At 40.3% G+C, this 22,132-nt stretch overlaps 1 protein-coding gene across 1 annotated transcript in view; it reads right to left on the reverse strand.

The window, feature by feature from the left end:
• CEP112 (centrosomal protein 112kDa) overlaps nt 1-22,132 on the reverse strand; it is a gene marked incomplete at its 3' end in the record, with an annotated part of 166,492 nt that overhangs the window by 73,496 nt on the left and 70,864 nt on the right. The window contains exon 19 of the mRNA XM_008941196.1: nt 14,908-15,090. Coding sequence (XP_008939444.1) covers nt 14,908-15,090 — 183 coding nt within the window. The remainder of the gene's footprint in view (nt 1-14,907; nt 15,091-22,132) is intronic.

Here is a 22,132-nt window from a genome sequence, read left to right on the forward strand (position 1 = left end):
AGGAAATCAGCTCTCTGAATATTAGCTAATGCCACATTTGCAAGTCCTGAAGAGATCTGTGCTGTTTAAAAAAAAAAAAAAAAGTAGATCATTTCTCGTGAACCTATATATATGAATCGCTTTGTACTGCTCGACTGATAGAAGCGATGCCTGTGCTGGGATTAAACCCTTTTCATCATAAAACCTCATCTGGTTCGGAGTCCAAGTCCATCAAACCTTTTCCCTTTAAAGTCCCGCCTTTGATTCTACATCAATTTATTCAAACCGCAGCTGGGTGGCTGAAAACGAAAGGACAGCATCATTTAAACCAACCATGTTCCTAACTTGAAAGAAGGGCTATAATTAAAAAAATGGGCATAAAAGAATGGAAATGGGATAATATTTTTTAATGGTAGTTCAAAGGCCGACAGATGTCAGAGCCTTTGAAGATGTCAGTACACTGAGCAAGAAGTTGCCATTAAATAGTTTGCCTGAGAGGTGAAGCAGCTTTTTAATGACTGAAAAAGCCCTTGCAGACACATCCTTGTGTTTTTAATTTGTCAGAGTTTCTGCAGTATTTTCTGATTAATGACACATGATTATAACTGCATAGCATACATATTTTTATACTTTGTTAAATGAATACTTTATTCCACATTCCTTCAGTGCCAGATAAGAACAGGAAAGCTTTACTACAGAGTCCAAAACTATTCAGCTTGCTCAAATATTTATGGTAGTTTGAGGGGATTGGCCAGATACAGAGCTACTATGTGTTGCTACCTTTTGTTCTTTAATGGTGCTATTACTACTGCCATCACAATGTGCAGGCATTAAGGGAGCATGTGACCCAGCCACATATTGCACCCTCCTCCTGCCCTAAACAATCACAGCTTCCAGAATTCACTGATGAACAAAGTCAGCAAAGCAAAATAACATTCAGAAACATTCCTCAATGGATCCTAAACAATACAAACAATGGCTGCCAATGTATTGTAAGTGGAAAATAACTTTTCTCAGAAAAAAAAAAAATAAATGTATTGCTAGGAAACATCATGTTCAGAAGAAAAACACCAATATTCATGAATGCAGATAAAGTCTGCATCTTGGGCTAAGAAGATGCTGCTGCAATAGCCTTCATCTCTCTGTTAACATAGGCAAATTCTTCCTATTTTCACCATGAATGGAAAACCCAGGGACAATTTCTTTTGCTCCCAGATCTTGTGAGAGCATGCCTACCAAGCTGAGCTGGTGGAGCACGGGGAAGCAGCCCAGCACTGGGGAGGGGCAGGAAAAGCCAGTGCTGCGTGCCTTGCCTTGTATGACACCTCAGAGAAGTAATTCATATGAAAACACAGTCATTACAAAGGAATTGGCTTAATCTCCTGTTCCTTCTGCTCTTCCAACCTAGATTCAGCTTGTAAGTTGGAGAATAGTTGTAAATAGAAATGTGATGGTCTCAGATAAAGCTTAACAGAGACTGGAGGCACCTTTGCAGAGCTTTCTGAAATCAGTTGCTAGTCTCCCCAGAACATTTAGATGAATCCATAAACTATGAGTATTTGGCTTGCTGCAATCCATATCCACCAGCAGCCTTTTTGTAATAAACCTGCTGCCTACCACCACCATCACAAACCTTCTTGAGGGCAGGAAGGTAGCTGTTGGATGCTCACTGCTGCTCTGAAATCACGTCCATCTACAACTGGAGATGAGGAAAGCCACAAATGTTTTGTGTTTCAAACACTGTAGAGTTATCCAACTGAAAAAGCAAATGTTGTGTATTTTGAAAAGTCTATGGCTGCAGAGTGAAGAAAGGTAATTCTGAAATTTAGTTGTCCCAAAGGTATTTATTGTATAAAAACAAAAGTCCTGCTAGGAAAAATACAGCTATGTTAGGACTACACAGAACAGGTACAACTGGACAGTACAAACAACTGTAGATCAGATTTCCAACTAACCTGCAGCCTTTTTCCTAAGGTTATTCTAAAGTTACCTTCAAATATAGTTTTATTTAAAAAGCAAAACAAAGCCTAATCTACCATGTGTTGCTAGAACACTTGTCTTTCTCATGAATCTTGTGAAGATTTGAAATTTCAAACTACTAATGTTACATTACACACTTTTGCCACTCTTCCTAGAAAACAAACTACACCATGAGCAGCCAGGAAGCTGCTCAGCAGCATGGGGTGGAAATGGCCACAGGGACCACCTGCTACAGCTTGGGTGTCCACCAGAGCAGTGAGGTGAAGAGCCCACTCCCTCTGCTGCACCCATCCCAGGTCCTTGGCAGATCCTGGTGATGTGAGGCTCTCAGCAGGAGTGTTCTGGATGATACAAAGCAAGAGGAACAAGCTCTACACATCTACTTCTCTCCAAAGGCCACTGGCGTTGCCATCGTACAGGGACATGGTACTTTCTGTTCATATTCAGCTATTATGTTAGCACTATGGTGAAAATAGGAAAACAAACCAGCAAAATCTAATTTAATTATAATAAAACTTCACAGAAGAAAAGGCACTTTGCCAAGCTGTGGGACTTTCTACTGAATTTCAGATGAATTTCACGAAGTAAAAGGAGGTTACACACAAAATATGCAGACTTACAAATAAACATTTCAAGATTCTTCTAAAATGGGAAATATCAGACCCTCTGGAAAGAATGTTTTGCTACAGAAACCCATCCAAGCGTGCAGAGCTGAGTCATTCAGATTCTATCCATTAGAGGGCAATAATATGTACACACACCCCCACTCACATGTACACAGGTACAAACACACCCCACCTCTCACACCTCCAGCTCTTTAGCTGAAAAACTCATTTTCTCTCTCCTCTTACCAGTGGTGTACTGACAGCTTGGGCCCTGTTCCATTCTCCACCCCCAACAACAGTATCCAACAGATCAAAAGTTACAATAAATTATTCTCTAAATTTGCTTTCCTACAAGGAGATCAATACAGCCCATAGTTTTAGAAGGCTTACAGTTAGTTGCTGTTAAACGTTCCTTGAGTAGATTGAACAAATACCATTTATATAAGCACATAAATCACTGCAAAGGTTCAGAAAATTTCAACAGACAAAAATGTTCTTCGTGTGCTCATCTCCCCAGTAAACTCAAACACTTCTTCTCTGTTCAGTCACATCAGAAACCTTTGATAGCAGCAGCTGCAGACATGGCAAGTATCCAGTGTACTTTAGATGTCTCTTAATGCTACAAACCATGGAAAGGCATTTCACTGTGTCATTAGCAGACCCACTTGAGGGAAGCAGCTCACGTGCTGTGTCTTCTGCTTTCCTCCTCAAACCATATCAACCTACTGATAAACCTCACTGTTTATCATGGGTCCTCAACCTTCTGCTTGCTGTACCCACTGCTAATATCCTATAAATACATTTCTGTTATGAGCTTCCTAGGACAGGAATTGTCTGTTGTTACATCTTTTCACTAACACTACATAAACTCTAGACCCCTGAGTATACCAATAATTACCAACAGCCCCTAAACTACTGCTTGTCAACATCTTATTAGCTCCAGGATTGCTGGAGTTTACAGCAACACCCAGCCAGCTGTATCACTCACATAATGACCACTAAGCAATTCCTATGAGCATCCAGACTACATTAATTTACATTTGGGGGTTTCCCCCCCTTTTTAAAAAAAAAAAAAAAAATTACTTTTCAATGATCAGTCTGTACTTCATTAGAAACAGTAATTGAGATAATGATTTCAACTAGCAGCTAGCTGTTTCCAGGGACTATGGAATAAATATTAATCTTATACTATGCTAGAGGTTTAATTGAAGATCAATTCAACTTCATAAGGTCCAAGATGAAGATGTAGGCTAACACGCTGGTCTTGTGTGCTATCCCAGACAGCACACACACCTCCTGGAAGAAGTGGGCACCTTGAACTTGGAAATCCCTAATGATACCAAACGCAGCAGCAGAACATGCAGCTCGTTTCAAATATTCTAGTGTACTCTGTGTTTGCATCAGCTGCCTTTCCAAAATCACTCTCCTCACCATTTCTCTTTTCTAAATTCATTTTACAGGTGCCAATACAGCAGAAAGCACAGACTACAAAAGAATTCAAGCTGTCAGAGACAACTTTAGAAGAATTGTATCACCGTGCAGAAGACAGAGTTCACTCTTTGTGGGATTTTCAGACCTGTTTCAAGTGAAAACACTGTGTCAGGGTAGGGTTTTTGTCTTTTTTTTTTTTTTCTTTTTAAACTACAACAGTGTTGTTTTATGAACTCTGGAAGAACAACTTTAAAACCTGAAAATAGAATATTCACAATCAGGCCAATATTTTAGGGGTCAAAAAAGAGTTCTCTTATTTGCAATATTTCAGGAGGACTTTCATATCGATGAATACAAATTACTATGAGATATGTAATTACACTTTGAAATACATTGTTTTCTCCATGAAACAGAAATCTACAGCATCCTTGACATCGATTTCTGTCATTTTGTCATGATAAACACTCAGGTATTAAGTACCTTCCACATCATGCACTCAGGCATGATTCCAATTAGTGCTGAATAGAAGACAAAATGTCAGCCTAATAAGCTTCAATTTGCAAAGTCTTTGAACATTTGATGATATCATCACTTTGCCAATCATTTCTTGTACTTTGGCTTCTTTTTTTTCCACATCACCTTCCCTGTCAAAAGAAAGTCTTTCAAATCTACAGAAACAGAAGACATGCACAACGTCAGTCACTGGCCTGACGGAGCTGAAAGATCCAAAAATGACTCCCCAGTACATCAACAGAGAACTATGATGTGCACAATATTCCCTCAAAGCTAATTTGCTGCCAACATGTAGAGTAATTGGGGGGAAAAAAGTCTACTTTAAAGTCATACTGTGAAAAAAATTTTTTCCCATGAAATCAACACTGAAGACCTTAAATCACTGTCAGAGCCTGTACCACTCTTCCAAAATGAAGAAACAGTGTTTGTTAAAGATGACAGTCATTTCCTTCAAAGGTGACTGGACCAAAGAACAACTCTGCTGTCTGACTTCGTGTTGAAAATAACCACTGCATTTTAAAAATAATGTATTTCCTTTCTAGTTTGTTTCTTAAAAAGGCTTCTCAGAATTAAAAAGAAATTGCATAAAAGGCATGTACAGTTCTGTAAGCTGGAACATCCAAAGCTAATGCATGCCCAAAGCTTGCAACTGAGGACACAGGACTGAATCTGTCTGGAATTTTCCCAAATGCAGAAGCTAAAGTCCATGCTCTTATCTGGGTGTGAAGGAAAAGAAACACAAAATGGCAGCAGAAAAGACAAGGAGAAAATGAGTCAGGATGGAAAACATGGAGCAATACAAAAGACTACATGGGCCCTCCAAGGCTCTGCTGGGGCACCTGGAGGAGGTGGGTCACAGCAGGACTGACCAGAGCATGTGGGCAGTGACCAAGAGGCTCCACCACCCAGGTCCAACACGATTCCTTGCCTTGCACTGAGTTGCCCCATTTCTTTGGCTTGCACATCCCATGGAGCCCAGTCAGGAGACCTTTACTGGCACACATTTCTAACTCACTGCTCAGAACTGGTGGGAGACAAACCCCACCCTACATCCCATGTGGTCTGGTGTGCCAAGAGCTGTCACTTCAGTAGAAAAGGAGGTCGAGCAGCTTGGAAGGGGTGGATCTGAAACTGCCTCCTGGAGCTGAAACGAGAGGAAGGAGCTGGGAGCACTCACCAAGCATGGCACCAACACGAGGAGCAGTGCTGAAAGAGTGCAGAGCACTTGGCTACCCCTCCAGCTGATGTACTAGCAAATTCCTAACATGCGAGGCAGAAATGGAGACTTTGAAGAGTTGCTCCAGACACCAGGGTTGGCTGGACCAGCAAGCAAGCAAACAGCAGCAGAGATGTTTAACAGTGAAGCACTCAGCCTGGTGTCCGTTCCACTAACATCATCTTCAGATCCACAGAGGACCCATCATGGAGGTTTGGTTGTTTGTTTTTTTTTTTTTCCCTCCTGTCATAGTTCCTGTCTGTGAAATAGAGGAAAACCAGAGAAGTCTTCTGTTGTTCCTCCTGAGTGAAGCAATATATGGAGGAACAAGCAGATGGGTGGAAGGGCACCCAGGACAGTGCAGGATGCCATAAGCATCTCAGCTGCAATTTGTTACTGGTTTTCCACTTGAAGGTTTCTCTATATTACTTTAATGTGGGAGCATGAGGAGCTTTATGGACAGTCTCATATTTCTCAACTGACATATCTTCAGCCAAAGTATGTCAGCTACAGGAGAGGGCAAGGCTTTTCACTGGCTGTGTGATTTCTTCTTCCCCCACCATGAACCACATAAAAGAAAAGTACAAATAATCAGCTCTCCAAAATTGCTATTTATTACCTCATCATGAAACTGTCTACTGGACCCTGCAGTGGTATTGAGTAATATCATTACTTAAGCCATAAAGAGGTTGTATTTATTACTCAGAATTGGGGAAATTAGCATCCATATGGATCTTATTGTTTTAAGACCAGTAATGCTGCCAAAACAAGTGGTGTTAACATTCCAAACTAAAGATTGTCATAATTTCTCATCTAATGTTTCATTCTTTCATTTAGTATTTATAATACCTTTGAATTGAGGAGCTGAATGGGATCATAAAGTCTCTCCTATCAGCTAAATCATTTAACAGCTAGACTACTGTTCAAACCTTGATTTATGGTGGCAGCGAGTGAATGGAATTAACATCTGCTGACCTTAGGAAGAAAGACTAAATTGATTTTGGATAATCTTTCTCTAGAAAAGGGACAAGAGAAAAAAAACCACACTCTAAAAAAAAATTAACCACTTAATTTGCCATACATAGCATCTTACTAGGCAGTCACAGAAAGGATATCCTAACCTCCACCTCTGGAAAAATTATGGAGTAAAACTCCACAAAATTAATTTCCAGGCACATGAGCCAAAAAAGGGTCACTGGGCGCAGCCAGGCTGGACATACCAAGGGCAAATCATGCTTGACCAAACTGACTGTCTTCTACAGTGAAATGACAAATGGGGCTAATAGAGCTTAACATCCCCACCAGTGACTTGGTTGACAGAACATGATGAACCCTGTGCAATACTCAGATGGCATCTCTTGGGTGGAAATAGTCAGTATGAAGAGCAGGGTTGCCATGCACAGGGACCTCAAACACTGCAAACTGGAGGAAAGGGCCACTAGGATCTTCAGGAAGTTCACTGGTCTAGGTCTATTCAACCTGGAGAACACACTAAGGAGAAATCTAATTGATGTCTTCAACTGAGTGGGAGGAACTGCAGAGAAGACAGAGGCAGACTATTCTTGAAGGTGGCTCTTAAAGGACAAGAAACTACAGATCCAAATAGATACTCCAACTGGATATAAAGGAGAAGAAAATTCTCAATGTATCAGTAAAGCACTGAGGTAGGTTGCTCAGAGAGGCTGTGAAATCTCCATCATTGCAGTTTTTTCAAAAGTCAGTTAGACTTGGCCCTGAGCAACATGATGTAAATTTGAAGTTAGACCTGCTTTGAGCAGGAGGTTGGACAGGGTGACCTCCAGAGGTCCTTCCAACCCAAACCATTCTATGATGCTGTGAAAAAACTTCAGTATGAATCCTGATCTCCCATTAGAGGATGTTCCTTCGGCCATTTGAAGTAGATATCACCACTGCTTTCCAAATTGCTGTACTTGTTCTATGGACTAAGAGAAGTCAACTTCCTTCTGTTCAACAACTCTGTCAAGTAACTTCTAAGATAACATGAAAATGCTATTTTCAAAAGAACTAAAAAACATTAATAAAGGATGTTGTGAGTCAGCATCCCCTTCTCTCTACAGCAGACCTTTACCAAACAAGTTTAGTTACAACATTTGTAACAACTTAATATCACAGAAACTACATTCAAAAGATATTCAGACTCTTATGCTTGGAAGTATTATCCATAAGCAACTTTAGAATCTCCCTTTGCCATACACTGAACTTCACATAAAAAGCACATGCTTCTTTTATTCTAAAGCCAAGAACTTATATTGTAAGTTGTCCATTTCTGCAGAGTAACAGTATTTTTGCCTCTCTGCTCAGAAATTATCTTACACTATCTCAAATGCTGCAGCTTCTATCACATGGTTTGTATTTACTTATGTACTGGATCATTTACGACTTCAAAATTCCTTTACATAACTTTGATTCAAAATGTATTTCCACACCATGTGTAGCTTATTGTCTGTTAGTGCTGATCATTCACTGCAGCCATCACATCCAAACCCTACATACAAAGCCACACCTAGTATATGTGTTAAAAAAATGGCATAAAGATCCTTTACCCTGCTGATCAGCAAGACTGATCTCACTTTCTCAGGTAATTTATTCTCTATTTATCAAACATTTAAATAATCACTTTTTCCTAAACAAGGAGCGTTGGTATAAAACAAAATCACTGCCACATAACATGCACCCTGCCCCTGCAGCAGTGAAATTGTACACACCACCTTTTCAGCTGCCCATATTTAAAATTAAAGGAATACTACAAAACATTGATTACAATGCAACAAAAACTACCATGTATATTCCATTTATAAATATGTTAATATATATACATTTATAAATATAACCAGTATATTTCACTGAAAAGAACTCTGTCTCAGAACCAGAGTTCACATTATGTGATGAGCTAGTTTCTATAGCAACTGCTGTCTCTTTTACATACACTGTAGACAGCACAAACCCTCAGTTCTCTCCTTAACATTTCTAATCAGGAAATGATAATTTATGCGCCCTTAAGTATAGCTTCCCAAAATGTCTTCAGTAAATATTTCAAATGCTGGAGAGCCTGAAGTATAAAAGGACAGAGCAGCAAGTGAAATCACACCTCCTGCACTGAATTCCTCACTGTCCAATTTCAGTCCTATGTAACAAGTGAGAGTCAAGGAGAAATGTGGAAGAGATCATAGATGATCACCCACTACAGCCTAAGAACACTTTGATGGTTCCATTAAACGAGGAAGTGGCAGATGTTTATGGCTTGTTCAACAGTCTTTTGAAAGACACCTCATAGAGAGGCAGCAGCTCAGCAATGGGGACCAGAAGATGAGTGCTTGATGCAAAACAAACGTGGCAAGGTGGCTTCATCCGAGCAGGGAAGGGGCACAGGCAGCCCAGACCCACACCTCGGTGGGGGTGCATTATGGAGGAAACCCTGAGCCTAAACTGTGTGCTTCAGTTTTAGAGCAAAAGTTCATTTTTTCTTCTATCTCAAAGATTATGGCTATGCTGCAGCTCAAATTCTTCCCACAGCTCCTCTGCACTTCCTCAAGTCCAGCTGAAACTTGTTACCAGTTACCAGAGTCCAGTCCAGGACAGGATTTGAGTGTTTCCCCCAGGAAACTGGTGCAGCTTGGGCATTTCACTCAAGTCTCAACTGCACATCTGCACTATTAGTTTAGAGCCCAATTTGAACATCTCTGTAGAACCCATTATCAGATCCTTGCTTCTAGTCAATGTACCCCATCAATGGGATCCACCCCATGGCAGACAACTACGAAAAACAACGGAGTGAAACCACGCAAGTGCTGAAACAAATATTTGGTACATCAAATATTTTACATCAACAGTCACATTCATTATCCTGGGCTTACTGGTGGCAAATGAAACATTCTGCAATATAGCCAGCAGCTTTTGTTTAGGAAAAGCCAAAAGGGAATGGCTGTCTGTCTACAGAAGTCTGCTTGTCGGCCCAACAGCCACTCTCCAAGTAAAATACAACAAACAAATATTTAGATTGTCTGCAGAGAAAGCCTGCATAGCAAACAATGCATTTCTTCTCATGCCAGAGACAGCTGTGATTAAGAAAAAAGTCAAACAAAAAAAATGAGTCAGAATTTATTTACTTGAAATGATAAACAGAAGTGACTTCAGTAGTACCATCAACACCTGAGAGTTTCACAGGCTACATCTATGTGTACCCTCGAGACATCACCAGACAAACTGCTTCCACTGAAAACAGAATAACCCTGTGGAAACTGGTGTTTGGAGATAGAAGAACAAGTACATGAAGCAGAAGAGTTGAGCAGTGATTTATCTGTATGGTAGCAATAGGGTCTTTCAGACCAAAGTTTAAGAAAGTCTTCTGCTGTGAAACAAATGCTCCTAAATCCCTTTCATATTAGTGTAGTACTGAAGAGTTACTGCTACAGCAATATGTAGACAACACAGAAGTTTCACATGTGTTGGGGTATTAAACTATCATTAAACAAATATATAACAATATTCACTTTTTTCTGTATTTTCTTCTGTCAGTACTTGATACAGCTCCTCATCAGAGAGACACATCAGCACAGCATCCCTTTAGACTGACTAAATATATGGAAGCAAACTAAATCCTTTCTGCTCCTCCCCACTTTGTTGGCACAGTAATTATCTATACAGAACCATAAACATACACCATCAAACAACGTTCATTGCTGGAATGAAAATAATGATCATTACTGGTTTTCTGTTTGTGTTTGTTTTGTTTTGTTTTTTTCCTGTTCACTCAACAGGCTTAAATAGCTCAGAGTTAGTTCAGGCAAAAGCAGGTGCAAAGCAAAAGTTGCAGAAAAATTACTCTTTAAAAGTGCAAAGAAGCAAATTTTCAAAGAGAAGAAGCAAGAGAAGAAGAGAAAGAATACACACTGGGCAGCAGGGAAGGAGCTGCTCATTTCTCACAAGGTAAAGCAAACCAGGATGGTAAAGGCCAAGGAGATTAAGAGAAGTGCAAAAAGCCAGAGAGGAAAAAGGAAACAGAGACTCGACCATGGGAAAATACCTTATTAGCTCCTCTCAGCACCTCCAGCCTGCTCTGATTTCAGTAATAACCTCCATTCTCAACGTGTGTTCGCATGGCTTCAGAACTGCTCGAGCTTTTCCTTTCCCAGCCAATAATGGTTTCTTGAAAGCCCAAAGACACCCCAAACACTAGTGATCTTCTCTTAAATCCCCTTGCTTTTCAGAGCATAAACATTATATGTTAAAATTCAATACCACGACATCAGTGACAAACACTGACCAAACATGCCCCAACATTTAAGCTACTCTGGACACAATTATGAACGCTGTGGACTTGCCAATTATCTCATAGCAAAGAGTAGAGAGAGAATTCAGCTTCCTCATGGCAACTTTTTTTCTCTCTTGCTTTAGTGCAAAGCACTATATTTGAAGTTACAGGGCTCCACTTTTTTTTTTTCCTTCTTCTTGCCCAAAGGTCAATGGTCAAAGAACAAGAATGAAAATGACCCAACTCTGTACAGCAGCTGGAACATGAAGATCTTTGAGCTGGTAGAGGGCATGTGTCGGATGCTGGGAAGAGAACAACAGTCACAGGATAAAGGGAAAATGTAAGGGCACAACTGGCACTACAGCCACCCTCGCCCACGAGGCAGTGGTTATCCAAATTTCCTAACCTTCCTATTGTTTTGCACAGAAGCAAACCAGATGTATTGCTCTCTATAACTGGCAAACTTGCCCCAGAAAATCACCGATTCAATAGCACGGCTGTTTTATTAAAACAAAAGGAAGATCTCTATTATCCAAGGAATTCCCTGTTTTGTGAGCTAATGTCTAAACTAAAATTATTTAAGGAGGTGAGGAATGAATGACCGAAGCGTAGCTTAAAAATGCTCCTGAAGAAAATACAGATAATATAAAAAAAATCTAAAATAAATAGAAGTAGTGATTAAAAAAAAAAAAAATCCTGTACCATTAGCTACTATTTAAAGAATAATAATATTATGGGAGTTCATAGAAGACATATAGGATTTAAAAGACTACCAGAACACAGCATGGTATAAAAGCCATTGTACTGCTTTGACTTTTATTGACCTACATGTCAATTTACTCCTCCCCAAGCATTACAACCCTAGGTGAAAAAATCAAAGCAAGCCTCCCAGAAATGGATAACTCCAAGAGCTACAGTGGAATGCAATTGTTATCCAGAAATCCAACAGCAACACAAAAGGTGATCCACTTAAGTTCCTTTCTTGAAAATATATTAACCTTATATTTCAAAGAAGTAGTAGCATTATTTTAGATTTAATTAAAATCTGGCAATGCCCCCCAAATATTAATTTTTATACTTTAGTTCTGAATAAAGCATTAATAAATTTATTTGAATAAAATCTGTTTTGTAAACTACCTTTCACAGTAGCGGAAGACCTACATGAATCTAGAGACCATGGATATGCTATTAAGAAATAAATTAATCTTTTCAGTAATAGTATAATAAATTGTTCCATAGTACTCGGTCATAGCTGTCTTTAGGAATATAGTAAGAAATATGTACCTTAGATGTTTGCTACACTGGAAAATCATTTAAGAGAGAATAACAGTGAATACCTTTCATCATGGTGCTTCCACATCGTTCACCAAACATTGAACAGATAGGTCCTTGAAACCAAGCTACTCGTGTGTGATTAACACTAATTATTAAATTTTTTTAAATACCCAGCAAATCTACCTTTCACTTAGCAAAGCAAAATGGCCTCTTCTCCCGTTTCATCGCACCTTCACTGCAACATACAGCAGTCCTACAAATTACTGTTGTCAAACAAGGTTCAAATTTAACAGGTTTTTAATGAGCTATGTCTACATAAACTCATTAAATCACTGTGATATCTTTGTTAAGACACTAACAAACATTTCATAAAGGACATTGGCCATTCGCCATGTTAGATGTCCAAAGCACGCATTTTAGCAAACATATCCAAAGATTAAACAATTTTATTAAAAATAGGTGCCATAACTCTACAAGAAACAGCGGTGTCGTCCGTTGAGCTCCCTGCAAAGACAAAAGTGAATTCTAATACAAAGACCAGAGGAAGGAACGAAGAATGATTTATTTTCCAAAATGGAAAAAAATAAACGTCCTTGAAAGCTGATAGATTCTTACTAGTATTTAAATAAACAACAGCTCTTCTAGTCAAAGGCAACCCCATTTTCTCCCCTGATTTACATGTCATTCTCATGGCGGCGACGTTTAAATGACTGTAGAGGGATATTCAAAGTACAAAGAAAAGCCCTGTAAAAAGGCCAAAGTTTTTGCTATTCAGCCTGTCCAGATTTTCCCAAGAGCTCAGATAATTTCCAGCTTTCTACACAGCACCTGTAGCAGCACTATATACCCCCCTGCAAAGAGGAAGCACAACCAAACTTTGGGCTCCCATCTTTGCTAGAAATGACCCACAACGGAATGAAATAAGAGAGATACTTACAAGACACCTCCCAGATCCTATGAATTTGCTTAAGACAATCCCTTTACCTCTGTATTCAGTGTTGCACAGAGCAATGCAATAATTGTAACGAACGCTGGCGCGTAGACAGAATAATTCTGTAGAATTCTAAACCTGGTCTTTAAGCTGAGTGCTACAGCTCTGCCTTTGTGTGCAACCACAACGTCAGGAAGGCAGGTGAGAGGATGACAACTTTGAAAAGGCACTTGCAAAGATGCATCTACCTTGGGCCAAAGGAAAAAAAAAAAGACAAAACCCAATCTCTTTAGCAATTTAAGTCTGTTCACTCTTACAATCAAGTGAAGAACAAAGGGCAAGATTTATTTTTTTCAGGAGCCACCTGGATATCGTATTCCTGAGCGTTCTGACAAAAATATCTCTCGTCTTCCTTGGAAAACCGTGATGGTGGAAATGGAGAAATAAGTCCTGGCTCTGTAATATATCCCCCAGCCTCCCCCAACAAGCCGTTTGTTTTCCAGTAGACTTAGTTAAGCCAAATTTCAATAGTTTGAGTTGTCCAAATGTAAAAAAAATACCCACCAAAACAAACTAATTAAAAAATTAAACGTTCAGTTTCACTTAACTCCCATTTTAGTTGCGAGTTAAAGACACAGCCTGCTAGTCTACAGGGAAGTAAAGTGAAAATGCCTCAGTGTCAGAGTCTTACATCTCATAGGGAAGGCGTGGTGCGCGGAAAACATAGGGCGTTAAAGACGCCTTACCAAAATGCCCAGTTTTGGTATAAAATAATCCATGCATGATAAGTAATTCTAATGCTAATTAGTAAAGATTCTTCCCCGACTACTCTTTAAAGTACAAAACCGCCTTAATTTTTAAAATATTGACGCTGCAGGCCTTTTTAATATAGGCTCTTAGGAAAATATACCGTGCCATCCTTGCAAAACATATTGGGGAAAAAAAAAGGCAGTAACATGTTTTTTGAACTGAAAACTCATAAAGATCATTTTCCATGCTGACAGTGTGCATTTCATCCAGAAGTTTGAAGAGTCAAATGCTACCCCAGCTGGGGGTTATTTTGCCAAATGGCTTCCAACAGTGACCACAGAGATGGAGGATGGGAGGGGTGTGTGCGTGTAGGAAAAAAACATGATGGTAAGCAACCAAACCACACCATCTTATCAAATATCCGAGATATGCAGCCAAACACACAATGCAAATCTAGAATACAGAACTGAAAACAAAAGGACACGAACAAAATGAAATCAAGCCATTTGTGAGTTACCTGCAGAGATTTAAAACAAAAAAAGGCATACGAATGAAGCAGATATAATTCGTATGGATTTGCCCAGGAAGGAGAAAAGGAGGGGTGAGTGTGAGGGCTGGGGGGAGAGAAGAACAGATACCTTTTTTTTCCTAAACAAATCCATCATGAAAGAAAATGAGACAAGATTATAAACAGGCCGAGTTATAGCGCACCATGGGATTTTTAATCTGGCTACCTGTGGTTTTTGCAGTTAAAGCCCTATTCAGCAGTGGGAAGGGAGGGGGGAAAGCGGGAAAAAAAAAAAAGAAGGAAAAAAAGAAAAACGAAATCACATTTATGTGCCAGTTTCGCAAATGCTCACGCAGCGTGCATCACCAACAATGCTGGCAAACAGGAAACACTCACTATCAGCATTTTCTAATAATCGTACGCCTTTCAAACGTTATTGATCATTACCTGGCCGTGTCGCTTCCTGCATTCTTGAGTCTTACTCTCGTGCTCTGCCATGGCAGCGCGAAGCTGCTTCTCCCGTTTCTCCATCTCCCGTCCATGGTCTCGGACCAGGCAGTCCTTCTCTGCGTTGTGCTGCTGGAATAGGTGCGTCTTCTCCTGTTCATGCTCCAGCTTCAGCTCCACTATCTGATTGGACAGTGAGGAGTACAGTTCATCAATAGAACATCCTTGTCGTCATGACAACTCGTCTACAGCTTAATTTTCCCCTTAATTTCATCAAGTTGGCAATTTTATTTTTACGTCACTATTACCTCACCTTTTAAAAAGCCACCGTTAGCGTGACAGAATTCCTCCAGACAATTCCAACAATGGAGACAACCCAGCAAATCCAGCGCATCCTGAACCAATTTGTTGGTACAAATGTCGGCGCGGACGGGGGGAGAAAAAAAAAAACAATTGCATTGTCGCATTCCGTGTCGGGTCTGGTCCCCTCGTACCCTGCTGCTGCTCATCAGCAGGGCTGTGGAGCCTAAATGGTTAATAGGCAGCCTGCTCTCCCCTTAAGTATACACACGCAACCCCCCAACCCAGCAATTCAATCTTTTAAACATTTCTTTATGATTTCCCAAGCGAAAGCTCTTCCTTCGATATTCCTCAGCGCTGCCGCGTATACAGTTCTCTATAAATTTTTAAATAAAAAAAAAAGAAAGAAAATTATAAAAAACAAAGCCCTATTATCCCGTTGTCAGCTACGCTATCCCAACATAAACAGATGTATGTGTTCCAGAAGGGCACCTGCTGTGCCGCAAGCTTGCGCCATGATTTCATAAGAAGCCCTCTATTCTCAGGATCCTTTCCCAGTCCGCACCACACTGGATGCTGTGACCTTGGCCACTCTTAGCCTCTCCCCGCTAGACTGAATGGCAGCCCGAGACCAAGGGCCTGGTTGCCGGAGCTTTGATACTAATCCTCCCCGCCTGCGCACAATGGCACCCTACCTGGCCTGCACACTGGAGCAGCCAGCCTGCCTTTGAAGCAGGTGATGAATAGGGACGGCAGGAAGCCGCTTCCCCACTGAACTCCGGGCCACACAGCTGCTAAGAACAGTCACTTGGATTTTTCTTCAGTTTTGGTGGATTTCGGAGAGGGGGGGGTGAAGGAGAAAAAGAAATAAATGCTCTTATCGTGAATATGGTGGGTTATTTTCAGCGTGAGAAAAAAAAAAAGCCAACGGGAGGAGCCGGCTGTGTGCGCGCCGAGAGCGCCCCGGCACCTTATCTTAAAGCTGTAGCATTCAATTCTGGAATAATATGACATGTTTGTGTGGCTTTCGGGTTGGAAATTTGAAGAGTAAGTAAAACAAAAAGCGTTTTCTCAAATTTTCACAACCTAGGGATCAGCCTGTTCCGTGTTTGAAAGTGAAATACATCATGTGTGCTGTGGCCGGGGGCATCCTTCTGAAACAGAGCAAGTAGAACAGATGCAATATTCTACGGTTTAACATATCTACATGATTTAATAATACTAAAGAGCTCATTAGCAGATGTCTGAAGTCCCTGAAGGAGTTAACCCCCCAGGAGGCACACATTATCTCTACTGGGCCTGGGATCCTTGCACGAAGTTCTTTAAGTCAGGTTTTTACCCAAACTTGGGCACAAAACTGGTCACTTTTCAGATGACAGAGGTGTCCTTAGTGTGCCTAAATAAAGGAATTCTTGTTCCCTCAAAGAACTGCAAAGGCTTTGCCTGAGTTACGGGAGAGAGTGTTTAGCAGCTTTTCATAAATCAGACTTGATGAAAAGGAAATCATGTCAAGATCAGAGGTCTTCTTATTGAAACATTTTCTCTTCTTAGTTACTGGGTTTTCAGTTGGTTGTGCCATGGAAGGTCTGAGGTAAGACAGTTGTGGGGAACTTCAACTCTTCAGGCTTTCACTTTTTTATCTGAAGGCAAGGAATGAGAGCAGGCAGGGAACTTATGTCAAAGTGGGCCAGGGACAGATCCTGCTGCTTCAACCAGTCCTTCCACTTCCAGGAGAGGCACTCCCCTCATCTGCCTCATGGTTAGAGAAAGGATGGTTGTGTGAGGGGAAGGGTTGTATAAAAGGCAAATTTGTTGAACAAAGAAACCCCCAAACCCTCACCACTTAAATTATTCCCCATGGTGTTTTTGTTTGGCTTTTCAGAGATTTCTGGAAGGGAGAAGAGGTGGAGAAACAGGAGAGTAGAGAGAGTATGAGGAGACAAGAGCATTTTCTTCGCTCAAGCTCAAAGACCTAGAAAACCCATCTTCCCTGATGAATATCAACAAGTACTCCTCATTTGAGTATCAAGACGTTTTGCTATAATACTCTTACCAAAATGCACTTTCCTCTACAAGTAACATGGAGTGACTGAGTAGCTGTTTGAGTGCACTGGTGAACGCTCACTGAACCTCCTGTTCTCCTCAGAACTGCTGCCAACACTACGGCTTCTCTTCCACTCCACCCTCTCTCATTCTTGTATTGTTGTTCTGTTGTTTTTGTTTTTTTTAAAGAAAAAAAATTGCATAACAACAAAAGGAAAAAACCAACCATGCTGTTTTTCATCTACAATAGGATTTCATCACAGGAAACAGCATGAAAACAATATTAATTCTTCATAAATCAGTATGAATTCTGTCTCCTTTGAGGTAGAGAGAGTCTTTATGAATGATCTAAAAAAACTACCTCCTTTAAATATTGTATTGTGTCGAGATCATTCTACATCTACCTCTAGATGCTTAGCACTTCATCAGGTCACATGAAAACGTCCACTCAAATCCAGTACCTACACGTCCAGAAGATAGACACTTTTAGGTGCTCTACATACAGACCAACAAGCAACCTGATATTCACAATGGGAATTAGGGGCGACGCCGAGAAGAAACATTCACTAAATAATTGTGTGGGCCCCATTACCATAATCAGGTCGTATTCATTGTGGCTCAGATGTTTCCTCATTCTGCCCTCCCAAAGATGAAAAATCTCTTACACTCTTCTCTGTGCATCTGTTCCTGTCTCCCACCACGGCCGGGCACTAAAACAAGCAGGGCTGTCTGACCCTGTCTAGCTGTTCTTACCATGAAATACTGTTACTACCAAGTAACACCAGTATTTTAAAATTATGGTCTCCTCTCACATGAATTCTTCATTTTTTCAGTTCTTTCTGCACCAGTATGATAAAACCATACTCAGGGCAACAGCCAACAGCTGATTTACAAAGCCATGACCAGAATTGCAACATTTATTTCTAAACTTTTGCTTTTAACTGAAATTTAACAATATTTCCTTATTCTTGCAGAGAAAAGAATTTTTAAAAGACAACAAAATTCTTAACAAAAAGCTAAAAAAAGATGAATCCAAGAACTGAGACAGTCTTTAGCTATTCACTTGCATGAAAACACACAAACTGCCAAAGAGATCTGGCAACGTGGCTCATGCCCACCCGACACAGGACACCGAGATCCAAGCTGATGAGAAACCAAACTGCACCCACATGTTGAGGTGCTTTAGAACAACCTGCTAAAACGAGAGACAATCTAATAAAGACCTGAAGTGACTTCATGCTGCTATAAGCCCTGGGTCAGTTTGCACATCTGAAGAACAAAGACCTAGAGTAAATAGGCTGCTGATAGCAGAAGATATTTTCAGAAGCCAAATACTTGTAATACGATCAACATCAGCAAATACCTTTTTAAAGTCCCTAATATAGACAAGACCTTCTACCATCCAGTTTTTGCTTTTACGTCACACACTAAGTTTAGGCTTTGCAATTTTAGAACAATTTCAACTTGTTCTCAAGAACAAGTATGCCTTTGAAATTCTTTTTATAGTCCCCAAAGGAGGGAAAGGAAATTAGTTAGCTCACTACTCCTTTGAAAAATGTAACTGCTACAATAAATATTTGACACCAAAGTATGAAAATTCATGTAAATTTATGTCCACAGTTCCAGAAATATTGTAAGTAACACCTAAATAAAATATAGTTTTGCACAGCAAGATGATTTTGTTAGCACTGTTTTGGCATGATGAACTTCTGAGGGCTGGAGAAGCCATCAATAAGTTACACGTGTCATGGCAAAGAGCGGCACAAAACCCACCCGCACAGCATGCATATAGCATGTCTATTTTTTAGCAGTTCTATGTATAAGTACTTAAGAGTGTAAATCAGGAGTCTTCATTTTCACTACTCTGCTGAAAAGCAGCCCCAACCTCTGCCCAGCACAGCATCCAACACATGAGCTGTGCCCAAGTTACAACTCGGGTAAAACGGAGCATTTTCTGTCTCCTAAGCCTATAAATAAACGTGCGTGTTCCGTGAGGATATGGGGATTACCCATCTCCACAAATACTCTGCTTCTAAAAGTAATCTGATAGAACAGGCTGCAGGACTGAGTATTAATCATGCTGGGCTCTGGCTTAGCATAACTTTGGGCAGAAAAGAGGAATCTTCACTGCAAAGCAAGGGAGCATACCAGAACTACTTTGCAGCAGATAAATTAAATGGATTTTAAAAGTACACTTTTTTTTTTTTGACGTTTTGCTATAATTTGGAACACAAAGTCCTCCCAAGATATAAAGGCTGTAATGAGCCAAGGGCAACGAGGACAGTGAAAAATACATCAGTGCAGAACCATATATTACACTGGAGTAGAAAATACATATAGGGTAATGTACATGCATAGAAAATGCATTTTACTTCCCATTTCATTTCAGACTGCAATACTTTAATTGGTATGACTGTGTTTCCTGCTATACTTCACCTTATAATCAACCACTAATAACTGCATTTCAACTACAAACTAAGAATTGCAATAAATTCTCTAAAAGAGACAAGCTGGGCTATTAGCCAAACTGCAGTTTGATTTATCCTCCCCAACAACAACAAACCTGAGTGGTCTCACTATGTATATAAAATTATACATCTGATCTGTACATATTTTACTTAAAAAGGCCTTCCAGAATTTTGATATTTTTCAAGTATGGGCAGCACAAACCTCACCTCAGTCCTCCTACCTTCCCAATCTTCCTGTCATGAGTAAATTTGGTTTTAAAACCCCGACGTCCTGGGGATGAAGCTGGATTGCTGTGGTTACACCACACTTAGTGCTGTGATGCAGGTCAGGAGGAACCGCTGCCCTCCCCAGCCCACCAGCTCCAGCAGAGCCAATGCAGTCTGCAAACAGAAACACTGCTTTCAAACTAATATTTCTTGAGTCACTGCCTGTTTTGTGGCAGACTGTGGTACAGAATTTACTGTACATAGTCTTTGTTTAGGGATTCGGAGTTTATCCAAGGACCTCCTTTGAACACTGAGAACTGACTTCAGAGGCATTTGCAGCCTGACTTGCTATTTACTGCAGGCACCAATTTATGTGCCTGGAATCATCTCCCCTCTCCCTCCTCCCCCTAAAGTTGATTCTCTTGACTATACAGGGAGCTCAGGCTTTTAACTCTGAATCACACACAAGTTAGATGCCTGAAGGAGACACTGTAAATACCCATCTGTCTGGTTAACAATTCTGTAAATAGCAATGGTACAGTGAAAAGACTTCCACCCACTCTGTACTTAGAGGTTGAATTTGTGTCCTTTTCCCATTTGTGAGTTTTAGCTAATATCATAAAGTGAAAAGTTGATGTTGATGATTGAAGAAAGTATTCCTCAGATATTCTGCACAAATGGCATTCATCTGCGTGTGAGCACGGTTCAAAGGAAACGTTTATGCATCCTAGATTAATTTATTAAATGAAATTTATGCAGCTTGTTGCTGATGACATGAAAAATTTAGAGCCTCTGCTAATGTGCCCGTTTGGCCTCCATGCAAGAACAGACTGTATTTCAATTATCTTAGGCTATAGACAAAGAGAAGAGGAACAAAGCTTTTTACAAAGGCTGGGTCCTTATAACAAAACCAGCATACTAAAAATGGATCGTGAATCTCCAACACAGCACAGCTAAGAAATGCCTGGGACATTGGGCTGGCTGAGGAATACCATATCTCAACCAGATCTATGCAAATGTTTGGGTTTTTTTTTCACTTAAGTGGGTAACAGAGTGGTCAAAAAGAAGCTAGAAGAAACAGAAAAAGAAGAAAGAGGCCAGAAGAAAAGCAAGGACATAAGTGTGGCAGCATGAACTCTTAACTGAGAGAAGGTACAGAGACAAAGCAAGCTGAAAAAAATTGTTATCTCTATTAGTGTGTCCAGCTGAATGACCCTGAAGACTTGAGCATGACACTGGAGTCAGAGTTTAGGGTGCAAATACAGTCATTGTGATAGGATGTTTGTAGTGGTTCTGAAGACAAAACCATCAGCTAGAAAATCAGTTGAGCTAAAAGTAATATACCAAATAATCATGATAGGACTGTAACCTAACACATCCAATGTGGAAGCAGCATCTTCCCTGCTTGCTGCCTTAGAAAAGCAGAGTTAAAGCAGGAGGTAGTAAGGAATGCTGGCTCCTGGACAGCCAACTCATGCTCAATGGACCCTTCAGCCCATGCCACCCCTCCAACTGACCCCTTCTTAAGGACTTGCCTCTCTGGCCATCCCAATCCACAAGACTTAATGAGTTTGTCAGCCTAAATAGCTCTAGGCTCCATTGCACTGGCTTTTCACAACCACACCCAAGCTCTTTTCACAGGCAGTGCTTCTTTTCCCTGAGGAATTTCCAAGTTCCCTCCCCCAGGTCACAGCAGCTTCTTGGTTTAATGTTTAATCCTCACTTTTTACTCTATTCCTCACCTATGCTGTATTTTCCCTCCTCTCTTATAAGGTGACTGTCTTCACATGACTCTATCACACACAACTATTCTGGCTTCGTTTCCCAGAGGGGACATAGAAATTCCCAGTGAGACTCTTCAGAACATTTAGATGCAGAATCTCTAGAACATCTGAACTAAGCTGCTTTTATTACCTAAATACAGCTGAGTAGATTTCAAGGGAATACTAATAAAAACCTACACCCGGGTCAAAAACACTCTACCTCCAACATTTCAAGGGAATTATCACTAGAGTTTTAAGCAAAAAAAACATCATCTTAGCCTAGATAATCCTAACACTGATGAAGACTTGGCGCAAAGTTAAACAGTTAAAAGTTATCAAGAGAGATGCCCAACCATTAAATATTAATCTAAATAATACTTTAAAATATTTTTAAGCAACTGAGCGTGAGATGGTGCTTGGAACATTAAACCAGCTGTGGATAAG

Source organism: Merops nubicus, unplaced genomic scaffold, assembly GCF_000691845.1.
Source record: "Merops nubicus isolate BGI_N331 unplaced genomic scaffold, ASM69184v1 scaffold1085, whole genome shotgun sequence".
Taxonomy (NCBI): Eukaryota; Metazoa; Chordata; class Aves; order Coraciiformes; family Meropidae; genus Merops; species Merops nubicus.